This window comes from Prunus avium, chromosome 1 (genome assembly GCF_965620075.1).
Source record: "Prunus avium chromosome 1, drPruAviu1.hap1.1, whole genome shotgun sequence".
Lineage (NCBI taxonomy): Eukaryota > Viridiplantae > Streptophyta > Magnoliopsida > Rosales > Rosaceae > Prunus > Prunus avium.
This window is the reverse complement of record NC_142284.1, coordinates 58262983-58285379: the sequence shown is the minus strand read 5'-3', so window position 1 is coordinate 58285379 and position 22397 is coordinate 58262983. Positions and strand designations below refer to the sequence as shown.

The 22397-nt window shown below is 34.5% G+C and overlaps 2 protein-coding genes across 2 annotated transcripts; both read right to left on the bottom strand.

The window, feature by feature from the left end:
• Nucleotides 1-9665: 9665 nt before the first annotated feature.
• On the bottom strand, nt 9666-10809 carry LOC110772097 (uncharacterized protein At5g65660-like). Its single transcript, XM_021976491.2, has 2 exons — nt 10227-10809; nt 9666-10120 (listed from the first exon to the last, which is right to left on the bottom strand). Exons 1-2 carry the CDS (start codon nt 10434-10436, stop codon nt 9953-9955), a joined length of 378 nt encoding a protein of 125 aa, XP_021832183.1. The 5' UTR covers nt 10437-10809; the 3' UTR covers nt 9666-9952.
• A 9426-nt stretch (nt 10810-20235) lies between these two features.
• On the bottom strand, nt 20236-22073 carry LOC110772038 (transcription factor bHLH93-like). The gene is made up of 4 exons (XM_021976413.2): nt 21316-22073; nt 21046-21213; nt 20750-20917; nt 20236-20606 (listed from the first exon to the last, which is right to left on the bottom strand). Exons 1-4 carry the CDS (start codon nt 21955-21957, stop codon nt 20520-20522), a joined length of 1065 nt encoding a protein of 354 aa, XP_021832105.1. The 5' UTR covers nt 21958-22073; the 3' UTR covers nt 20236-20519.
• Between the last annotated feature and the right edge of the window lie 324 nt (nt 22074-22397).

Here is a 22397-nt window from a genome sequence, read left to right as displayed (position 1 = left end):
TAGATAACTTCTTTAATATGGGAATCTTTTTGTTTTTTGTTTTTGTTTTATTTTTTTTTATGTCCTGCCCTAAAACCATATGGGAATCATTTGTCCTACAATTTCTGGGCAGTGATTCCTATTCTTTCATTAAACATTGAAAAGACAGTTTTGCCCGATAAACTATGTTTCGGCTTTTATTTTTTGTGAATGGGGATGTAATCATAGTGCCTTCCAATTTCGAAATACGGGAGGCCATCCACCCTTCCTAGAGATATAAAAAATAAAAATAAAAACTCCATAATTTAATATTAGTTATAAAAAAAAATATATGAAAGTGTTATTGGCATAAGTCGTCGTCATGCATTCCTCATCTTCTGTTTGTAAAAACATGAAACAGAAGTATATAAAAAGAAATTAGGTATCGTATCGGGATTTGAACATGAGAATTAGTCTACAAGTCAAGATCATTTTATTCTTTATAATGCACGTAGTAAGACCTTCTTAGAATGCCAATAACAATTTCCTATTTTATTAAAGTTTTCTTTTTTGTGATTATTTCACGTCATTATCTTATCCTCTATAGTTCATATCATAACTCTTGTCAAATTACGCATGCATCGCGTACACACAATACACATCGTGTGCAACTCGATTACGTGTTTGTGATCTTTCTAATTATACACAAACAAAACAAAGAAGGTAATTACCACTAAACATGGCAACATAGTGATTATGAAATACAAAGGAAATCACAATCACCTTTCATGTGTAGCCAAACATTTCATAATTCAACCACCGCACTCATTACTCTCCCTATTCTAAACAGGGAAGAGATTCCCCTTCTGATTGAACCATGTTACATGCAAATCCCTATTTTAGTCCCAAAAACACCCCCCCCCCCCCCCCCCCTACACTCACATGCATGACTTTGAATGGATCCCACACACTGCATCTCACATGCGCTCTATGCACCCAACCGGGGCCCACCATGCATTACAAGGGCAAATTAGGAAAAATCTCATCATGATTTCCTATATTTAGGACATACAACTTGATGCCTTTGTGAAGGCGGTTTGGCATTGGAGAGGGAATTGTATTCAATTATTTTGTATTTGCATATGCGTAGAGAAAGAGAATATTGGGAAAAACAAATATTTTTATTAATAGCCTCTGAGGTTTTCACTTTATTCTCAAAAGTCTTTCAAATTTCAAAAACTACCTTATTAAGTTTCAAATTGTTTTCGTAAAACTCAATATCTTAATTTCCATCCAAAATTAACAAAGTTAACATAAAATATTAGATTCATAGTGTTGATGTTCAAAATTGATTCAACTTTGAAGTTCTCTAGCCTTCGGTTGAGGGCGTCCTACGACATATGGGGACTGATATGTAAGGAAAGAGCGAAAAGGTGAAACCCTAAACACCAATGGGGTATTGGTCGAAGGCTGTTCGATTCTTAAGTTAGCACAAGTGTTGTGTACAGAGATATTTTGATAGAGTAACAATGCATGTGCGAAAATAGTATTACCTGGTGCATTACGATGAGCGTCCTATTTCAGTGGCACGACATGTGCCTTTCTTAAGTGGCTCGACTGGTAAGCTTGCTGAGGGCTAGTCCCCATGCCTAAGACAGGCATATCCCCTGGTCATTAGGTTAGTCAATGAATAACTTTGGTCGAGTGCCATTTTCCTTGTCTTGTCCTTGCCCAAGGGGCATGGTCAAGTATGGTATAAACACTTATTATGCTCTTAAGGTCTAGTCATTGATGTTAATTTTGTCACTTGAAGAAGCTTTATAAAAAAAAAAATTACAGGAGCACTTTTCCAATGAAAAATTAATAGAATTAGTTTTGCGAAAACAATTTGAAACCTCATAGAATGCTAGTGTAATTTCCGAAACTTCATAGAATGCTACCGCAATTTCCATGCTAGCGCAATTTCCAAAACCTCAAATAATTTTGTGAAAACAACAAAATCCTCAAGCATGTCAATATAAAGAACTTAAAAAATAAAACAATGGGCTGAAGTGAATTATTTAAAAAGTAAATAATTTTTAAAAATTAAAAAAAAAGGAAGAGGGGTATTGATTGAGTGTAAGTTACGTAGGGAGCAATGCATGTAGTAAGATTAAGAGGGGGACAAAGAAAAACAGGGCCAAACGATATGATGTGTTGGGGGACAAGAAAGCGGCTTTTATTTTTGGCCTGCCGGCCTCAGAACGCGACACATAACTTCCTTTCTTCACCACCGATTCCTCAACCTGCTGTTTTTCTCCCACGCGCACCCTCTGCCGCATGCAACTCACCGTCCAATCAATTGCGAGAGCGGTGAGTGAACGGCTGTGATGCTTTTCATCAGAACTGATGAGGACGATGTTAGACTCGGTAAAATTGTATGCGCTCGTTAACACCACGAATGTACGCTACGAAATCAATACTTGAGTCGTGTTACGGTGTTAGGAGAGGAGGAAATCAAACTTAGGACTTTGAGAGCATGAGTAAATATTCTTAATCACTTAAATTATCAACATTTTATATTTTTTTAACGTTTTTAAGTCTATAAAATATGTGCTTCATTAATCAAACGAGTGGTGTATGAGTTACTTGTTTGATTGTTTTTTAGTGTTTGAGTTTCTCTATGTGTTACCTTATTAGGTCGTGTTTGGATTCAGGTAATTTTCACATGACAAAACCCGTTGCAATGAATAAGGTGGGTCCTATGATTGAAGGGAAACTAATAAATCATGGGGTTTTTATGATGGGGTTAGAGAGTGTGTTACACATGCGTGCTTGTATTTTTGTGTCACAATTAATAAAGGGAGAACAAAAAAAATAAAAATAAAAATAAAAAGAGAGAGGAGGGTTTATGGATTGAGGATATTTTAATATGTTAGGAGAGGGGGAGATCTCTCCTTACAATCATTAACTGCCAGCACCACCTTTGCACGCTTTGTTCCGAAACCCATTATGCAATTTCGCATTTATTTTTATTTGTTTATTTTATTATGAAAAATATATATTAATAAGTAAATAATTGAATTTCTCATCAATGCATGAGAACAACATCATAAATCATGATCATCATCAGCAGCAGCATACCAATTCCCAAGCTTGTCTTGCATACGCCATCAAGACGCCACCATCTGCGGCTGCCTGGCTGGCCACTGAAACTTTTGCAATGGCCAAGGTATTGGTTTTATATCTGCAGCTAGCTAGCTAGGCCAACAGTGGCTATGTGCCTACGAATAGAATAGCCAGCCAGGCCTGCTTGCAGCTTACACTAACTACTCCCTCAAAAATCACGGCAATGTACCATGGGAAGCAGACATTGTCTACAACACATTGCCTTATTGTGATTTGAAAACTTTTTTTCAAAGCAATGGGTAGACTGGCAACGAGCTTGTAGCTGAAATAGTTACGAGCATTTACTCATGTTATGTATTGGAGATTTTAGGTTTGCTTCACCCTTTTTTGAATATTGCTTGTATTAAAAAATAAAAAAGCAATGGATGGATTGATATTATCTGGCTATGAGCGACTGCAGGTATATATAATTGTCCAAGAAATTAAATTGTTGGTGTGTATAATAAATTATGGAAAAAAATAAAAAATAATGCTAGTATATACCAAGGTTGGGGCGTACAGTCCACACAACACACATTAAGAATGGTGCTCATAATTGGATTTCTAGTTTGGTTTGGTTTTTTGAAGGTGGATTTGGATCCCGACTTATTTGGTTTGTACGAATATCCTGTGCTAGAGATGATATCATCTCTCGTGAATCAGTCAATGGGCAAAAGTTCTCATGGTGGAGAGGTCTATGCTAAGTGTTATGATGAGAGGGGTCAGCCAAATAAGCGAAATAGCAAACAAGGTAAGGTAACAAGGGGAAATCAAAATTTAAGGGGTAGATCGAGTTGCCTCGAGTGTGGTTCTAAAGATCATTGGAAAAAAAGTTGTCCTGTATGAAAGAAGAAAGCTGGATACTCAAATACATAACATGTTCCTAAAGATGGTGACTGTAGACCTTTGGCGATTTCTTTGGGTAATGCTACTTCTCAGGCTTGGATTTTGGTTTTTGAAACTACTTTTATATGTTCTAATAAGAATTGGTTTGAAACATATGAGGAAAAGGATCATTTAGATTGCAAGATTCTTGGTTTCTGTACAATGAGGACCATGATGCAGGATGGGATTTTAGGTCACTGGATAATGCGAGGTATGTTTCTTCACTAAAGAAGAATCTTATTTCCTTGGTACTCTAGATCGAAGTGGGTACACAGATGAATTGTCCTAATTGCCTCTTATTCTTATTAGGGGTGGTTGCGGTTTGGTTATCGCAACTTTTTAATGAAACCGTGAACCGACCGACATACTGCAGTATGGTGAAAAGACGAACCATACCGCAGTATGGTTCCTACTAGATAAAAGTTTAATTATTTACTAATTAAGTTTTATTAATTCACTAAATATTCAAATGATATTTCTTCAAGGCTGAGATTTAAAAAAAATAAAAATAGAGGAGACTCCAAGAGATTGGCGGAGAATACACTTCATTAGAAATACATTCAAAGCCTAGGTGAGTCCCACTAAGAGGACGAAGATGACACAAAGAGAGAGAGAAAGGAAGAATAAAAAAAGAAAAAAGAAAAAAAGAGAGAGAAAGATTCATTTAAATGATGAAGTCCTAGCATTTGTTAGTTAATATAAAATAATTATAAGTATTCGTTTTAATAATTAATTAAATTATATTGAGGTAAATGCTAGTTAATATAAAATAATTATAAGTATTCATTTTAATCTATATATATAAAGCAAAAGGCAGAGAATGGTGAAACATTTAAAATACCAGAAAATGCCATTGGTTAATGCAAACATTAAAAATTGAAATTATTAATTAAATGAGGATACTATGGTAAATTCACACTTTTTCATATTAAAAAAATTTAAAATTAAAAGAAAAATCAAATAATGGATCCTCTTTTTATGGAACACAACCACCCATTATCTTTTTTAATTCTAAAATAAATTTAAATTTTTTTAAAAAAAGTCTCTTGCAGGCGCGAAAGCGCGTGCGAAGAGGCTAGTAATTAATTAAATTATATTGAGGTTTGTAGTATACCGCTTTATTGGATGTGTGGAACTACAACTGCAACCGCAATATGATTTTATAAACAGCATGTTATGGTCAGTTTTCGTGATAGATCGATTTAAATGCGGTAAAACCTCAATTGATATTTGCGGTTTCTCAAATTTTTGGTCTAAAATGCCAACCATAATCCTTACCATTATAAAGGCATGCTCCATTTAGTTTATAGCATTCATATATATATATATTCATAAGTGTCTTATGAAAATACAATTTAAATGAATCATATTATTATACTAGCCTCTCTGCATGTGCTTCCGCATCTGTGAGAGGCTTTTTAAAAGAAAAAATTAAATTTATTTTAAAATTAAAAAAGATGATGGGTAGTTGTGTTCCATAAAAAGAGGATCCATTATCTAATTTTTCTTTTAATTTTAAATTTTTTTAATATGAAAAAGTGTAAATTTACCATATTATCCTCACTTAATTAATAATTTCAATTCTTAATATTTGCATTAACCATGGACATTTTCTGGTATTTTGAATGTTTCACCATTCTCTGCCTTTTGCTTTATATATATAGATAGATATACACAATGGTTATATTTGTAAGAAATTGAAAGGAAATAAAACGGTTGTTATTCTAACTATACCTTTAGTGATAGGGATGATCTTTATGTATTAGTTAAGTGATGCTTCTTTTTTCAATATTAAAAGACTTCTCAAAATGAAATTCACAGTCTTCATTGATAAAAAGAATGAGGGTAATAAATAGGAAAAGAAAAAGTAAAAAAATATATATGTGCAATTGTAATTGCAAGTAAAATAAATAGAACATATGAGAAAGTGCATCAGACATCATTTTCTGGACGGATATTGCGGGATGCTGCCATTTACATGGTGCACAGCCGATCTCCGGCCACAAGCGATGGTCCCAGTTTGGTGCAAAGCAATGAAACCGCTTTGACAAATGAGATTCTCAGGAGGCCTCGTGGGCCTGCAAACTAGATATAATCGTTTTCCAGCACACTTGGACTGATCCAACTCAACAACACATTAGTTTCTTTTTCTTATGGGAGTGACTTTACAATATCTCTAAAATAGCCCTCACTTTATTTATTTATTATTTTTTAGTACAAACGATAGTCTTAACTATAGGGGAGAGGAGGGGGTCTCTCACACACATACATAGAATATTAAGGTGACATGGGGGTTTAAACCTGAGGTCATTGGTCAGCAAATCAAGGTCATTTTTCACTGAACTAGACTATGTTGGCATAGCCCTCACTTCATATATCTATCTACTACCATAAATCTAACATAATTACCCCAATTTAACAAAAAGGGTTTTATAAATAAACCCAAACATTTTTAGATGACCACTCGAGGTATTTCCCCACGAGCAAAGATTTCGTGCCAGTAAAAGTAATAACTTTTTCTGTAGCAATTATAAGACTAAAACAGTAAGATTTTTGTAATTTAGTTGCGGGAACTCAATAATTTTAATTCCCTTGTAAGATTACAATTATTCATAAGCTCCCCATTATGTTATATTTGTGTTTATTTAGGTAAATATTGGATATGATGATGGTTTTGAGGTTTTTGGGTGCTTGATGTAGAATGAAGCGGTTTAGTGATTGTGTTTTGGAGTCATCATGGAGGCACCTTGTGGCTAGCCACACCATCCCATGCTTGGGTGTGTAGGGAAATTGAGAACCATATCAAAAAGTTCATCAAGCCCTTTTGAGTAATTTTGACAAAATATATAAAATTTGTCATTAGAAAAATCCTGGGTGTCCAGAGAAGTTTTCTGGGCGTGGTAGAAGAAAGGACTTGTTTCCATGTTTCAAAATGGGCAGGCAGTCCGTTGAAAACCAAATGTGAGCCACGTGACATGCCTGTGACTCATGCAATAAGTTCAAAGGTGACGGCCCTAGGTCAAGGACCCTGGACCCTTTTCCACCGGAAGAGGCTTAGCCCACGTGTGCTGTATGAGAGATTCTGAAAGCTACTTCTAAGATATAATGCCGGCAGTAGCCACAACATGAACATATCACAATTTTCAATGATTCCTTTCCATGAAAATGAGGAAGCACCAACTTCATGTTTTTTTTAAAAAAATTTTAGTTTTAATTTTTTAATTATTCTAATTTTTCAACAGTCTTAATGTTGTTCTTTTATATATAACTTATAAGCTAGCCTCTTAACGCCAATGCAGACACATCGGGTCTATATCTATAGGATGTACGGACTCTGCAAGGCAAGAGGGGAACCAAGTATTCATATTAGGGTAAGTTGACGTATTTATAAATTTTTTAGGGGAGGGGCAATGTCAAATCATCAATTAATCTTACAAAAATCAATATCAATTAATCTCATCAAAATCATATCAAATTATCAATTAAACAAACAAATCAAAACAATGTCATGGAGTAGAGTGGATCCAGGACTCCTCTTACTGCTCATGTTCCGTGGAGTGGAGGGTAAGGCTTCATTTAGTTTTTATTTTTTGAGAGTTTGGTCCAAAATGACGTCTTTTTGACCAAGACTCTTAGGCACCTCCAAAACGTTCTAAAAAATATTGTCGATTAAAATTTGTCGCTTTGACAAAAATTGATCATAACAGTACAAATTAAAATTTTATAAGCATTCCAAACTCTTAGGCAGCTACAAGGTTCTTGGATCGATGTACAAACTTTACCTTAATTTTTCACTTCTAGAACTCTTACGTAGTAAGCATCATGTTTCAGATGATGTATTACACATTTATTTTTTCAACTTTGTCATTAATTGGACAATCGATCTGGATAATCTCTTGATTAGTGGTTCATAGTAAAGTACAGATATTAGAGATGTTGTAGTGTAAACAATCACATTGAATCTAATAACACAGAAAATTATAATTGGCCAAAAGCTTTGTCCATAAAAAATGTCGTTTGTTAAATAATGGCTTGATTGTTATTGGACTTTCTACATGGTTTGGGTCCAATATGAAATGGATCATTTTAAGTCGGTCATCTGAGAAGTATTTGCTTACGTTTTGTCTTGTCCTCCTCCCACAAGCCTCTTTGTTTTGCAAATATGTCGGCATTTGGTTTGGGAGAAAACTATATCTTTGTTTGGGTGGAGGTCGCCATTTGGAATCATGCGAGAGAGTCACATTGTTTGTTATTCCTATTTGTTTGGTTGTGAGTGTGATTAATTGTTCATTGAGTGAGAGGCATTAGGTGCATTTGAGGCGTTGGGTTGTGAGGTTGACAAATACTTTGTAAACAACCTTATTTGTTGATGCTGGATTTGTTTTCTCCTAGTACTCCAGGGACATATTCCAGTTACACTAACGGTGAGGAACCTTGTTTGCCCCTAGTGCTTCTACCACAACATATAGTGATGACAAGAATAGTAGTAGTGTAATATATTGCCATTTATGTGGTAAGGGACTAGTAACTCGGGTAGCTAAAAGTGTTTATTCAATGCGCTCGAGGTCTTGTGTTTGACTTCTCATTCTCTAATATCGCTTGTATCAAATTAAACATAGCAATAATCATATGTATAAGTTAAGAATTATGTCAACCTGCAGTGCATCAAATGACTCATAGACCTCTATTAAATGAGCTAAAGAGTGAGCAAAATTGTTGAAACAACCTCAAAAGAAAACCCTATTAACCTGAAAATCTACATAAGTTGAAAGGAATCTATAGTTTAAGTAGTCAAAAGCGTTTACGCCTACTCGAGATCTGTGTGAAATTTTTTGCTCTACCTAATATTTGGCTTTAAAAATAAAATAAAATAAACCTTCCTTCTAAGTTTTGTTCATCAATATTAGGGGCCATGATAACAAAATTGGGCCTTTGAAGAAGTTCTACAGGGCTAGCTCAAAAATTTAGACACGGAATTGTAAGAATTGTTATAGAACTTCCCCGCAGTAACTAATATTTTAGATAATATCTTAGAGCATCTCTAAGGGAAATGTCAAATGCAAAATGTTAAATTTGGAAATGTCAAATGCAAAATGTTAAATTTGAATATGATGGCTTATGTGGTAGTTTGACAATTTGAAAAAAATTTAACTACACCCGATATGTCAAATATCATATTATTTTATTATATTTTTAAAAGAAAATAAGGTACATATGATGTATAAAGTTTTAAAAGATAGTAAATGATAATGGGGTTCATAACTAAAAAAATATTAAAATAATATTTGACATCAAGCTTTTTAATATGTTATTTTTGACATATCTCTTCCAGTCTTCTTTAAATTCATGTAGAATTTGACTACTCGGTTAGAGCAACTTTAACCTTTAATTTTTAATTTTTTTTTATGTCTATGTGACAATTTGACATATCGGTTGAAGATGCTCCTAATACCAGGGTTTAATGCCTTGACGATTGTCCATTCCATTCTATTCTAGAATATATAGATGCGGCTGTGTTTAGATAAGACAGTAATAATTATTCATAACAATTATGGAGGAGGAGATAATGTGCTGCCACCCCAACTTGGTTTGGTTGGTAATCTCTTATGCTGTGATTTTGAAGCACAATGATGAGTTTCCAGATAAATACATTAAAATGAATCGAATGCTGCAAATAATTCACAATGATGATTTTTTGTTGCTTTTTTTCTTCTTCTTCTTTTCGGATTAAAATTGAAATCTGACCAAAGGGTTTTGGCTATTATATATCAGAAAAAAAAAATACAGAATTATGTTCAACATATATATATATATATATGTATGTAGCTTGCACTATTTTCTTGACAAATAATATTGTACAAAAATATATATACCCTTTTTTTCCTTTTCTCAATCTTCAATTTTTGGGAACTCTACGAAAAGTGCAAAAACAAATTTGAAGTCAGGGGATTACAGTAACCAGCTAGATATATACAGTAGCGGCATCACAGAAATGGGCAGGCTTCTGAACAATCACAGTGAGCTTCTCCCTAACTGGAGGCTCGCATGGACAAGCAATTGCTATGAACTTTGGCACCTGATCCCCTGGCATCAGCACTGGCAGGCTCTGTTGCTGATTTTGCTTTGCCATCTATCACACAAGGAAACAAAAACCAATCAGATCACAACCCTTCATCTAAAAAAAACAAATAATCAGAAAGAGAGAAAAAAAGAAGATTCCAAATTAATTTATGTACCATGTTAGGAAGTGCAGGTTTCTGATCCAACTCTGGTTCAATTTGATCTGCAGGGTTGTCTTCCACAGAGGAAAAAATGAGAGCTCGAAGCCTGTCCCAATGGAGGCAACACAAGAAGAAGGCACTGATGCTAAGCAAGAGGAACAGAAGAAGAGCCAAACCAACAGGAAAAGCTAGATTAGGCCTAGTTGAAGCTTCATAATTCTCCATAGTTGTTCTTCTTTTCTTCTTCTTCTGCCTTTCTCATCTCATTTTTTGATGACCTGAAAAAGCATTAAGAGAGAAATGATAATTTATGAGGAGAGTTTTATATATATAGGCAAGTGTTTTGCTTTGGAAATTTATTTTAAAGGAGATGAGATTAGATGATTTGTGTGAGTGGGGTTGGTATGTATGATAGTGGAGAAGTGCTCGTACGCTTTATGAGTACTCTATGGTGTGATTCAGTACGGAAAGGGACTGCGTTTTGGTTTGTGTTAACTTCATTTTCGGGAGGTCTTGGAGGGGAAGAAATGTTGGGGCCCTTGGTTTTGAAAAAGCACATGCAATAATATCATGGATGAAAAAGAAAAAAAAAGAGGCAAAGGAGTTTGGATTGAGCGTCGTTTAGGGAAGAAGAAAGTGCGAGTTGTTGAATTAAAAAGAGAAAGGCAAATTGGGTTTTGAGCAAAACCAGCAAAGTGAGTGCTAGTGCATGATGATTAATCAAGATATATGACTGTTTCTAGCCATAATCTAAGTGGTAGTGTATGATGATTAATGAAGACATTACTGCTGCTAAGTAGGCTTTATAAAAACAAATTATTATTAACCACTACAACACCAACCAGCACTTCGTTTTGTGATATTTTTAATGTTGAATGATATTCCAAATTCGAATCATCATCCTACTATTATTTTTTCTAAAAAAACAAACACATAGTTACATAACTTGATCCATGAATCTAGTCCAAATACTTATGCTTATCATGAAGTACATATGTTTTGATGGTATATAAAAATGGAAAAAGAATTAAATTGAGGAATTTTCCGATATCAATGCTTCTCCTTGTGGCAGCAAATATATAAGATTACATTGGGTTGAGTACGAGAAAATTAATTAAGCCTAATTACACTCAAATACGACTCTATTAATTCCTGCAATAAAAATCTTGTTTCCTGTCATAACAGATCACATCATGTGCCAATCTATAATAGCTACTAGTCATAACACGATTGATCATACACATCAACCGTTTTATGTCACTTAATGTGGTATGAAAATATAATATTTTTAACACTATATATATATATTTATAATACAAGCGATATTTTACTTTAATTTAATCTAAATTATGGGAATGTGAATTCAAACTCAGGTGCAAAATAAGGAGCACATTCACTCTATCTAGCAACTTGACTAAGTACATGTCTGAAAAAAGGTAAATACATATTTATTCGTGTAGAAAATTTTCCTTTAGAATTCACTGTTTTTTTCACTCTTAACTAGAAATTTACATGTAAACTAACTAGTCTTGTCTCCCATATTTTCAATGATTGCTACTCTGGAATAAAGGATAAGTATTTCATCGAAATTGATCAATATCATTTGTTTGCCTTGCCAGCTAGCCAGGTCGTGGAGATGATTGATTATGATCAGACTACATAGAGTCACGTATGGTCGAGGCAACTATTTAATCCCTTAAATGTTGAAAACGAAGGGGATAGAATTTGATTTGATGGCTATCTAGCCAGCTACATAAAGAACAAGGAAATATGAACATGATATACACTAGCTTTTACCCCATTAAGATACTTTTTTTTTTACTGTCTATGTCTAGTTTACTTTGCTTCGTTTGCCCTATATACTGTAGATTTTCTTGCATTATTTTATCGTCACCTTAGGGCTAATTGTTTCTGTTTCGTAATCATGCTGTTAAGCACGGGTGCTTATAAAGCTAATTACAGAAACCCTCGTAAAAACTTCTGACTGGGTGCAATATGACTTAGCAACATTTACTAATTATGTCAGCTCACATTAGCACTTGGAACAACAGCAACCAATAAATTACTTTCTACGTTCGGACTATTTATCCTTTAAGTATGACAAGTTAAATAATGGTGAAATAGATAATCCATGGACAGGATATAGTGCGGCTCCTATTTGGGGTTATCCAATAAAAGATAGATTGAATGTGTCTACTTTTTTCCTTTATTTTGTTAGTTTATGTTATATATCTGAATGATTGGACTGTAAAAATATTAGGTCCTTATCTCTCCCAACTTCAATTAATTCAGCTCTACTACTTCCACTTCCACTTATGACACAGGGCTACCACTTTTATAATTTAGATTAGAATCTAAATCCGTTGGAAGTTGCTTGCCACAAAGTCCAAATAAAAGATGATATTGGACCCATAGGATTTGGACCTAATTAATTATACAGTTGAAACCTATTATGGATGTTCCTAATAAGTCCCATAGATAATTTTGCTTGCGAGATTGACAAGTGGCTCGAATATTTTTCAGGAAGAAGCTTATTAATCAGATTGAGGTTCAATTTCAAAAAACGATAAACATGGTTTACTAGTCTAGTGACTACTTAGATTAGGGTTGGGTTGGGTTTGGTTTGGTTTGAGTTTAGGCACAAACTACATACCGAACCGAAAGCCTCGATGGAGGATTTTTTGGCACCGATGCCGAACCACCGCGCCGGAACATCGATGATACCAGTTAACCGAACGAACTATTTGGGTTAGGTTCGGTTCAGATTTTTTATGAACACATACGAGATAAAGGCGGTGTGCATCGTCTCCATATTTGCATAGCTAAAAAATGACAGAGAATAGAAGAGGCAGACGAAGAGAGAGAGAAGAGATGAACTGAAGAAGAAGACTCAATTAAAAAAAGAGAAAGAAAAAAAAGAAAAAAAGACGAAGACATCTGAATTGAGAATATATGTTGGAGGTTATGGGTTTGAGTCCCACTAACTCCAATTTTAAAATATATTAACATTTACGCAAACCGGTTTGGTTTAGGTGAATAGGCAATTTGCAGTTCTTCACGTCACAAACTGGACCAGAATGGTTGATTTGGTCTGATTCAACACCGAAAAACAGAAAAATAAAAGAAAAAATTGGACCAAACTAGACCGATTGGTTTGATTCAGCCAATTTCACCAATTTATTGATCCAAATGCCCATCTCTAGCTTAGATGGTTACCTCGCCTAATAAACCTGATTGAGCTCTTTTGGTTGTGGCCCATACTTGCTTGGGTCATGCAAAGTTCTTAGATGTGACTGTCATTATGTAAAACCTACTTATGTGTATTGAACATGTTCCAGTTGAATTTGGGCACATGAGTCATTCTATAGTGAGAGTCTTAGATGAGGTCATATCTCTTAACAGTTCAATCAAACTAACCTATTTAATCTAACGGCTTAGATGAGGCCCTCATTATAGAATTCTTGTTGGGTACGTCAATGGATTTATTTGAAAATGTGTCAATAGTAATACATGAATTTTTAACATTGGCTTCGTCTAAAACTTGAAATTTTAATTGCTACAAAATTGAAAGTGATGAATTTTGAATCTTTCCTATAAGGGTATTGAATTGTTTACTTGCAGACTTTTTTTTTAATAGATAAATTGGAATATATATATTTTTTTTTTTTTGAGATAAGAAAATATTACACAAGTAGATCTAACGGGAGTGTGGGGTTGTGGGCATATATGGCAACCCAAAAGCCTCTGCTATTTCGCCTATACGCCCTTCAACATCGTGGCCAGGAAGGGTTTGTCAGCCACACTTGGTTAGTTTCACGATAGGAATGATGTAAAGAATAAGGATGAGGACCATGTAGTAGATACCAAATATGTTGAATAAGTGTCCGAAAATGGCAAGGAGGTGGGATCTGATGATTTAGGGTTTGGATTACAACTTTAGAATCGCCTTCAAAATTGGCAGAGGAGGACTCTAACTTTATAGACTTTGCATTTTTATGTTTCCATAGTTCTTAAAAGTAATATTATTAGCTTGCCAATAAATACCAAGAAAATGATTTGATGTTCATAAAGTAAAAGAAACATAGTTGATATTCGTAGCTTCATAATTCTAGGAATCATTTGGTTTATATTCCATCGGGCAGGTCGTAAATTAACTAGAACGAAAACTTGTTTGTCATTCAATTGTAACCATTTGATAAGTATAGGAGCATGACTATTGAAACGTACAAAATCATTTCATTTAATTGGACTGAGGTTCTTTTTTCTTATAATTCACATTATTTTGGATTAGGTTTTGAAACATAAAAATTGGATACAATAGTATTTTATTTACCCTCCAATACTCCATTCTTAAGCCTTATACCCTATCAATCAGGGGCGGATGCATTAAGGGAGTCACTTGACCCCATGAATCTCGGAAAACCTACATGGCAACTTAAATGATAATATTATTTGAAACAGACAATTCGTTGGAGAAATTGAATTGTTTCATTCATCCATAACACACATCACATAATGCATGGAAAAGTAGAAATGACAGTCAAATTTCCCATAATGTGCAAGAAATTCATGAAAGGGTGTTGCTGATAAAATGAAAAACACAAAAAAAAAATGTTTATATTAAGTTGAAGCTGTGATTGGATGGTATGAAACAGAGCAATGAAGTTAGATTAGGAGAGTACTCAACAAATCATCTGCCAACAACCTAAACAGTAGTTCTCAAGAGGAACTTTAATAAAAAGAAAAAGGAAAAGTAGTTTTGACAAAATAAAGTTTTTACTATGAAGAGTAGAATACTTTACTTTTTCAGAGTAATTTCTGTCCAGAAAAATACTTGGGAACTTTTACACATTGACTTCTTGAATAAAAAATTATGCATTCTCCGTTGCTATAAACCATTTAAAATATGTAACTGCTTTAAATTGGATTGCAACCTCAATTTCAAGCATGCACCTTTAGACACCGACAATTCTCTTAGAAAACGGTACTTATCTTTTAGTATCCTCCAATACCTTGATTAAATCTTCAGAATTGAAGCAACACGCCATTGAATATCACAAATTATCCATTACATGGAAGAAAGCATTTAATTGATATTAATACATACTTACTCTCATATCTGCATCCTAACTAATCTCTTTAAACTAGTCATGTCACATCATATGCATTTTATATACGCCAACGAAAATGAAAATGAATTTGGTGTTGGACTATAGTCACGGACATTGTGTTTGTGAGGAATGGATTGAGCATGGCCCCTCGTTTTACAACATTAAATAAAAACAAGTCTCATTCATAGGTCTTTCGTTTGCCCTATTTACAAATCAACTGTCCTCAGTTGATTTTGCTTTGTAATCATGTTGTTAAGCACAGGTGCTTATAAAGCTAATTACAGAAAACCTTGTAAAAGTTTTTGATGGAGTGCAATATGACTTAGCAACATTTTCTCTCTTTTTTTAATGGGAATATGTCAACCCCACTTTAGCACTTGGAACAAAGTGAAGTGACCAATAAATTACTTTTGCTTACGAGCTGCTTTTATTTATTCAATGACGATAAATCTAGCATCATCTTTGAAAAAAATTAGATAAATATGAGATTCCTTCTAGCTATGAAGACGAGGTACACTTTTTTGTTTTTTCTTTTAAGTATGACAAGTTAAATAATGGTGAAGTAGATAATCCATGGACAGGATATAGTGCGGCTCCTATTTGGGGTTATCCGATAAAAGATAGATAGATTGAAAGTGAATGATTGGACTGTAAAAACATTAGGTCCTTGTCCCTCTCAACATGAAAATTCCGAGAAGCGACCGCTTTTATAATTTGTAACATGAAAATCCCTTGGAAGCTATCTGCTACTAGATTAATGATAGAATTGAACGTATTATGAGGTTCCTACGTCCCACAGATTGCAAAATTTGTAAAAATTTTGCTCACTAGATTGATAAGTGGGGCGAGTTTTTGCAGGGAGAAGCTTATAAATCACATGGTTTGTAAAATTCTTCGAACCAACCTTCCACCTTTGAATCAGAACAAGTCTCAGCAAAAAAAAAAGAAGAAAAATGTCCAACGCCGCAGCTTTCTTGTGTGGTCCAATTTTTTACATTGACAATATGGTCACTGTGGCTCAGTAATACAGCCGAGTGACAAACGTAATCATAAAATTTGAACTTTTGTGGTTGTTTTTTTCCTTGGATGTTTAGTTAACTTTTCCTTAGAAGTAAATAAAGAAGTAATACAGAAGAAAAAAAAACCCGTACTGTGGTGGATGCTAGAGTCATGTCATTTTGCACAATTCTGGGAAGAAGGAAAAATTGGCAAATATCCTACCTCCTGGTGGAAAGGAGTTTCAAGATTTTCTCCATGATTGGGCTTTTTCTTTTTCTTTTTCTCCATAAAAGTGAGTCTAGCTAGTTTCTTGGTAATCACAAAAGAGGTTCTCACACAGGTTTTTTCTTTTTTTTAAAATAAAAAGTTTACTGTGAACATAAAAAATGTGATTGCTTTTGCAAAATATAAATTAATACAATTCACCTTTAACCCAAAAGAAGGGGGAAAAAAAACCTATCTCAAATTTATGTTATAAAACCCAGTTTTTTTTTGGTCAGGAAGATCAAACTCTTCATTAGATTTATAAAACCCAGTTTTCTACTAGCACTTTTGCTATTCAATCATAGCATCGATCCGATCAAGCTGAAAAAAGCCCTATTTCGTACTTTTTGGGCCTAAATATATTGGACTGCTTTTGCAAAGAAACTTTCATATTGCATTAAGCAATTGCGAGCATATTTGGACTGCAACATGCATGTAACAATATGTGGTTTTATAATAGGAAATTAACGGTTCACAATCGTCCACGTACTCGATATTTAGAAAACTCACATATGAAATCGTACCCATCATTACAGTAGAGCCTTTCTTTCCAGATGAATCAGTGTAGTATCCTTTATTGGATATACAAAGCGTATGTGTTGGTGTTCAAAGAATGATTAAGGGAAATATCTTGGCACCTTCCTAGATACTCTCTGGAAATGTCTGAGCTCCTTCCTTTTATTGCAAGCTTTATAGTTGAAGCACATAAAGGTGCATAATTGGGCCTTCCTCTTCTTTTGGTCTTATCAAAAGATTCTTGCCCTTTAAAATTGGCAAAGTGAGTTGAAGATCATGTCAATGCAAATCAAACCTCCCTCTGATACCGTAAAGGAGAAAAATAAGGCATGGTGGGAAAAGACAGATTTAACAATTGAAAGAAAATATCAGCACAATAATTTTACACAAATTACTTTTTTTCATGCTTTTTAGGCACTAATGGATATTCCCTTTGTTGTACGAACGGCACCAATAGGAGTCTACTACTTGTCCAAATTATGGATCGATATTGTCTCTATCTTAATCATCTAAGTCCAATCCTTGAGTTGGGTTAGGTCAATGAATCTTTAGGTGTGAGGTTGTATCACAAATGTCTTGATGTAATTAGGAGTGGATCACCTATATTTAAATTGTATTCTCTGATGTGCGACTTACACATCATGACTTGTATCGAGCCACATACACCAACACCCTTAAATCTATCAATTATTAGTAGATTGGGAAGAACTGTAATAGGCATTTCTGCCAGAGTCTGAACTACGCTTAGCTGAAGATCTTTCAAGCCAATTCCGTGAGCAAAAATTAATGGTTGTATTGAAGGTTTTGGTTGTTAACCTATTGTAGAAGGTGACTCTTGAATCTTGAACTTAGTAAACTTGCTCTTGTTTTGAGATATATGAATGAAAAATGCGGGCACTGATAGCATACTTGCTTTTGGTACTACCTAGTCTAGAAGCTATATATTCTATTGAGGGATTCCTAAAATATTTTTATTTGAGGGACACCCTTTAGGGTCCCTTATGATTTTTTTTTCCATCAATCCAAGCCTTCTATTTTTCAAGTCCCCATTCATAAATCATCCTTACAAAATCATGCAAATTGAAAATCATTAAGGCATTTATCTGGGATTAACAAAATAGTCGAACACAGTTCTTCAAGAAAATACTATAATAACAACTATTGAATTAAGTGGTCAAATGGTTTCAGATTCAAGTGATTTTTTGCAGGGATGATCTTTGAGGGAATATCTAAAAACTAGATTGTTCGGATAATTGAATTACAATGTGTGTTAGGCCCTACAAGGGTATCCCTAAAATAAAAATAAACTTATTTAAGGATAGATATTTCAAAATCTTATATTTTCATTTGGTTTACCATGAAATTTTGTACTCATTATGTGATTGTGATTTCTTTATAAAATTTATGTGCATGGGTTTAGAAATAAGCAAAGTTCTATACGAGATGATTAGGAGACAATACAAGTCTAAAGAATCTCTCAAACAAGAATCTTAACTTGGTTCATAAGTACACTTTTGATTTGAAGAGGCAATTATGGGCTAGATGCAAAAATTTATTGACAAAGATGCATCACATCAGGGTGGTCGATGATTTAGACAAGCCAGTCTCTGCACAAGACTTGGACTTCATCCATTAGGTAACATATGTGTGTACATGCCCGGAAGATCGGTGCACTATACCAATTTCACTGATGTATTTCGTTAAGCAGGCATCCTCTGAAATTGATTTCCGAATAATGAGAACATGGTTATTTGGTTGATTCAAGACTTGCGGAAATTTGGTTATGACATTCTTGGACTTATTCATAATGATCTTTCTTATCAAGCTTGTCTCACGCATATGAGATCGCCCTATTGGCCTGATCACCGGCACTGTGAACACTCAAAGGCACAATATAGACCTAAATGTTACGAGCTACATTACAATCTCTATTTGGTGAACATTTAGCAACATCAAAGGGATACGGACCAATGAAAAAGAAAATACGAAAAACATTTTCTATTTTTGATACTAACCTTTTCTATTTCTTATGTAATGTGCTACTAATCTTTTAGTATCCTCCAATACCTTAATTAAGTAGCATTGGATATCACATATTATCCAGTACATGGAAGAAAGCATTTAATTGACACTAAGACATACTTGTTCTCATATCTATATAGTCACTATGTCTTTAAACTAGTCATATCACACAATATGCATTTTATTTCTGCCAATGAAAATGAATCTGGTGTTGGACTATATATAGTCACGGACATTGTGAGGAAGGGATTGAGCATGGCCTAGGCTGTTTGCTGAGAAAGCTTGTAATTAATTAATTTTTTTTACAAAATTAATGAAAAACAAGTCTCAACAAGCTAATTTGTGAAAGGTGACTTTTGAATCTTGAACTTAGAAAATTTGCTCTGCTTTTGAGATATATGGATGAAAATTGCAGGCTCTGTTTTTGGAAAAATACACATAGTAAACTTGCTTTTGGTATTATCTAGTCCACAAGATAAATCTGGGCACTGATATAGAAACAAAATAATTATATATGCACTACTTACAGGTCAAAATCTATATTTTCATTTTGTTTACCATGAATTTCTGTGCTCATTATGTGGTTGTGCTTTCTTTGTAAAATTTCTGTGCATGGGTTTAAAAATAAGAAAACTTATGCAATAGTTAGTGGCTGTGAAAATTTGAATTGAACCTTTAACTAGTCACAGATGGGAGGCAAAAGTCTATTTCCTTCCTACCCCTTCTTTCCCAATGCAACAAAAAGAAAAGGCCAAAGAAAATTAAACAATAAGAATAATTTGTCTACATCCGCTCTTTATATGCAAAATATAGCCACATAAGATTCAGCTGGCAGGCAACTACATCCATAGAAACCTTTTCTTTTACAGCATCAATCCTTTTCTCTATCCAATTTTATTTGTAATCAATCAACAACCAACATCACCAAAGGGAAGTTGGTTGTGTCAATTCACTTCAACATGGCTCTTCTAATTTTAGCATTTTTCTTGGGCACTTCAATTTTTTTTTAATTTTTTATACAAACGATATTCTACTTTAAATTAATTTCAATTATGAGAAGGGGGTTTCGAGCTCGAGTGTAGAGTGGGAAACACATCCGCTTAGCCCATGTATGCAAAAGAAATCTTGGACACTTAAATTTGAATTCAAATGTAAAGGACACTCCTTTTCTCCTCTTGGGAGTGTAGGAATACAAAATACATTGTACATAAATTCACATCTCCTACTGAAGAAAATTGTACTCCATAAAAATTATTTATTAAAGAAAGGCAATTACAACCCTCATTGAAAATCCAAGATTTGGGAAAGAAAAAAGAAAAAGAAAAAAGAAGCCATCTCCTCAGAAACTTTACCAAAGAGTTTATCTTACTTTCCCTATCTCGATTTGTTCTTGCAATTACAAACATCTTCCTCCATATCCTGCATTTCTAAACAGTGCTTGCTTTATGTCTTCAGAAGTTACTGTTGTTCTCTGATCAAAATCCTGTTTCCATGACATCAATGAACACAAGAGAACATTAATTCAACACTTCTCCAACTAAACAAAGAGATTATATATGTTGGTGGAAAGCCAAAAAACCCCAATGCCATCGTGGGCATCTGAAAGCAAAAAAGCCAATTGCATACCTCTGAGCAAGAAGCTTGCATTGCAAAATCGTTGAAGCAACTAATAACACACTGTTGAATCTCAAGACCTAATGCTTCCAAGGTAGACACAGTAGATAATAACAGCCCTGGCTTTCCTGCACAACAAATGTCAATTCTGGTGTCCACATTCCTCCTTTGCACATCAAACTGCAAACAAATCAAACAGAAATTAATGTCCCATTCAGATTTTGGGGGTTTTTTTAATTTATAATTATTTTTAATTTGAGCTTTTATTTGAGGGTCTAAAAGTGAAATGGTTGAAGCAGAGCACATACCTTTGGTGAGTTTCTCACTAACATTTCATTTGGTTTCACATCCTTGAAAAGGCTCATCACATTTAACTGATCTGCATCTGTTTCAATTTCTTGTTGCAAATTGTTGATTCTCTCCAGGAGCTCCTTCATGTAATCTATGGTGTCTCCAAGTATAGATGTTCTGTCCATCTACCAAATTGACCAAATTAGCCTTCATACTCAAAACTCAACACTAATCATATTGTACATACATGCATTCTGCAAATTTGGGCAGAAGAGTGATTTAATTACCTTACTTATCTTGGGCACAATTGATCTTAGCATCGAAAGGCGGTCGTTTAATCTCTTTCTTCTTCTTCTCTCAGCCATTAGATTCTTTGAAGGCTGCCCCTGCAACTTCTTGCTATTACCTCTGTTATTTCTCTCCTCACACATCCCCATGTTGAAAACTGGGACTTGATCAGGGGACTGAATTGGCTCCATTTTGCAGGCTGCTTCAGCTTGGGTCTCCAAGTTGTGTATTTCATCCCCAAGCAAACCCAACTCTTCTTCTTCAAGCATGGACCATGGATTGTCTTCTTGGACCGGAAACGGCGGCGTATCGAGTGTGTTGTAGGATGAGTCAGTGAGCTGCTGTTGAGCTGAGAGGCCATCTTCACCAGCACCAAAGCCTAAGGGATAGTAGGCTTCATTGAAGGTGCTGTTGTTGTTGTTGTAGCAGTTGCTTAAGTTTGGCTCAAATGGAGGTGAGAATTCTTGGGTGCAAGAAGAGTTTGGGAAGAAAGTTGGAGGGTTTTGATCAAGGTAATCAAAATTACCCCAACTGCCACTACTGGACAAGAACTCATTCATTTCTGTTGGAATGGTTTCCCATGTACTGTCTCTTCTTAGAGCTAAAAGCTCCTCTAAGAAACTATGCTCACTGAGCTCCATTTCTTTCTTTTTTTTTCTCTCTCTGTTTCTCTTGGGAATGTTTATGCTGCTAATTAGGTAAGTGCCCTGATAACAAGAAGATGCACCAAGTGGAACATTTATATAGGAGCAAGCAGAAAAGGCTAGTTCCATTATTATAATACCTTACAGTGTACATTATGTTTCTTTATTAGGACCCTAATGCCTAAGATTTATTATTTTCTTTTGTTTTATTTTTGTCTGAAGCCTAAGATTAATATGGAATCTACCTTTTCCTCTCTCTCTCTCTCTCTCTCTCTCTCTCTCTCTCTCTCTCATCTTGTTCATGCTCTTGCTTATGCCTATAGGGTAGAGAAAAACTTGAATAGGGCTTGTGTCATGTGGCAGTGTTGAGTGACAAAACAACACAGTTAAGATATAATACGGTATTTAAAAAAATAAAAATTTGTCTAGACACGTGT

Bases quoted from the DNA above. Each gene is read 5' to 3' on its own strand.
- LOC110772097 (XM_021976491.2), bottom strand. From the start codon at position 10,436: ATGGAGAATTATGAAGCTTCAACTAGGCCTAATCTAGCTTTTCCTGTT. The intron at 10,121-10,226 runs GTACATAAATTA...CTTGTGTGATAG, and splicing joins AACCTGCACTTCCTAACATG to ATGGCAAAGCAAAATCAGCA.
- LOC110772038 (XM_021976413.2), bottom strand. From the start codon at position 21,957: ATGGAGCTCAGTGAGCATAGTTTCTTAGAGGAGCTTTTAGCTCTAAGA. The intron at 20,918-21,045 runs GTATGTGCTCTG...ATTTGTTTGCAG, and splicing joins TAGTGAGAAACTCACCAAAG to TTTGATGTGCAAAGGAGGAA. The intron at 20,607-20,749 runs GTATGCAATTGG...TCATGGAAACAG, and splicing joins TGCAAGCTTCTTGCTCAGAG to GATTTTGATCAGAGAACAAC.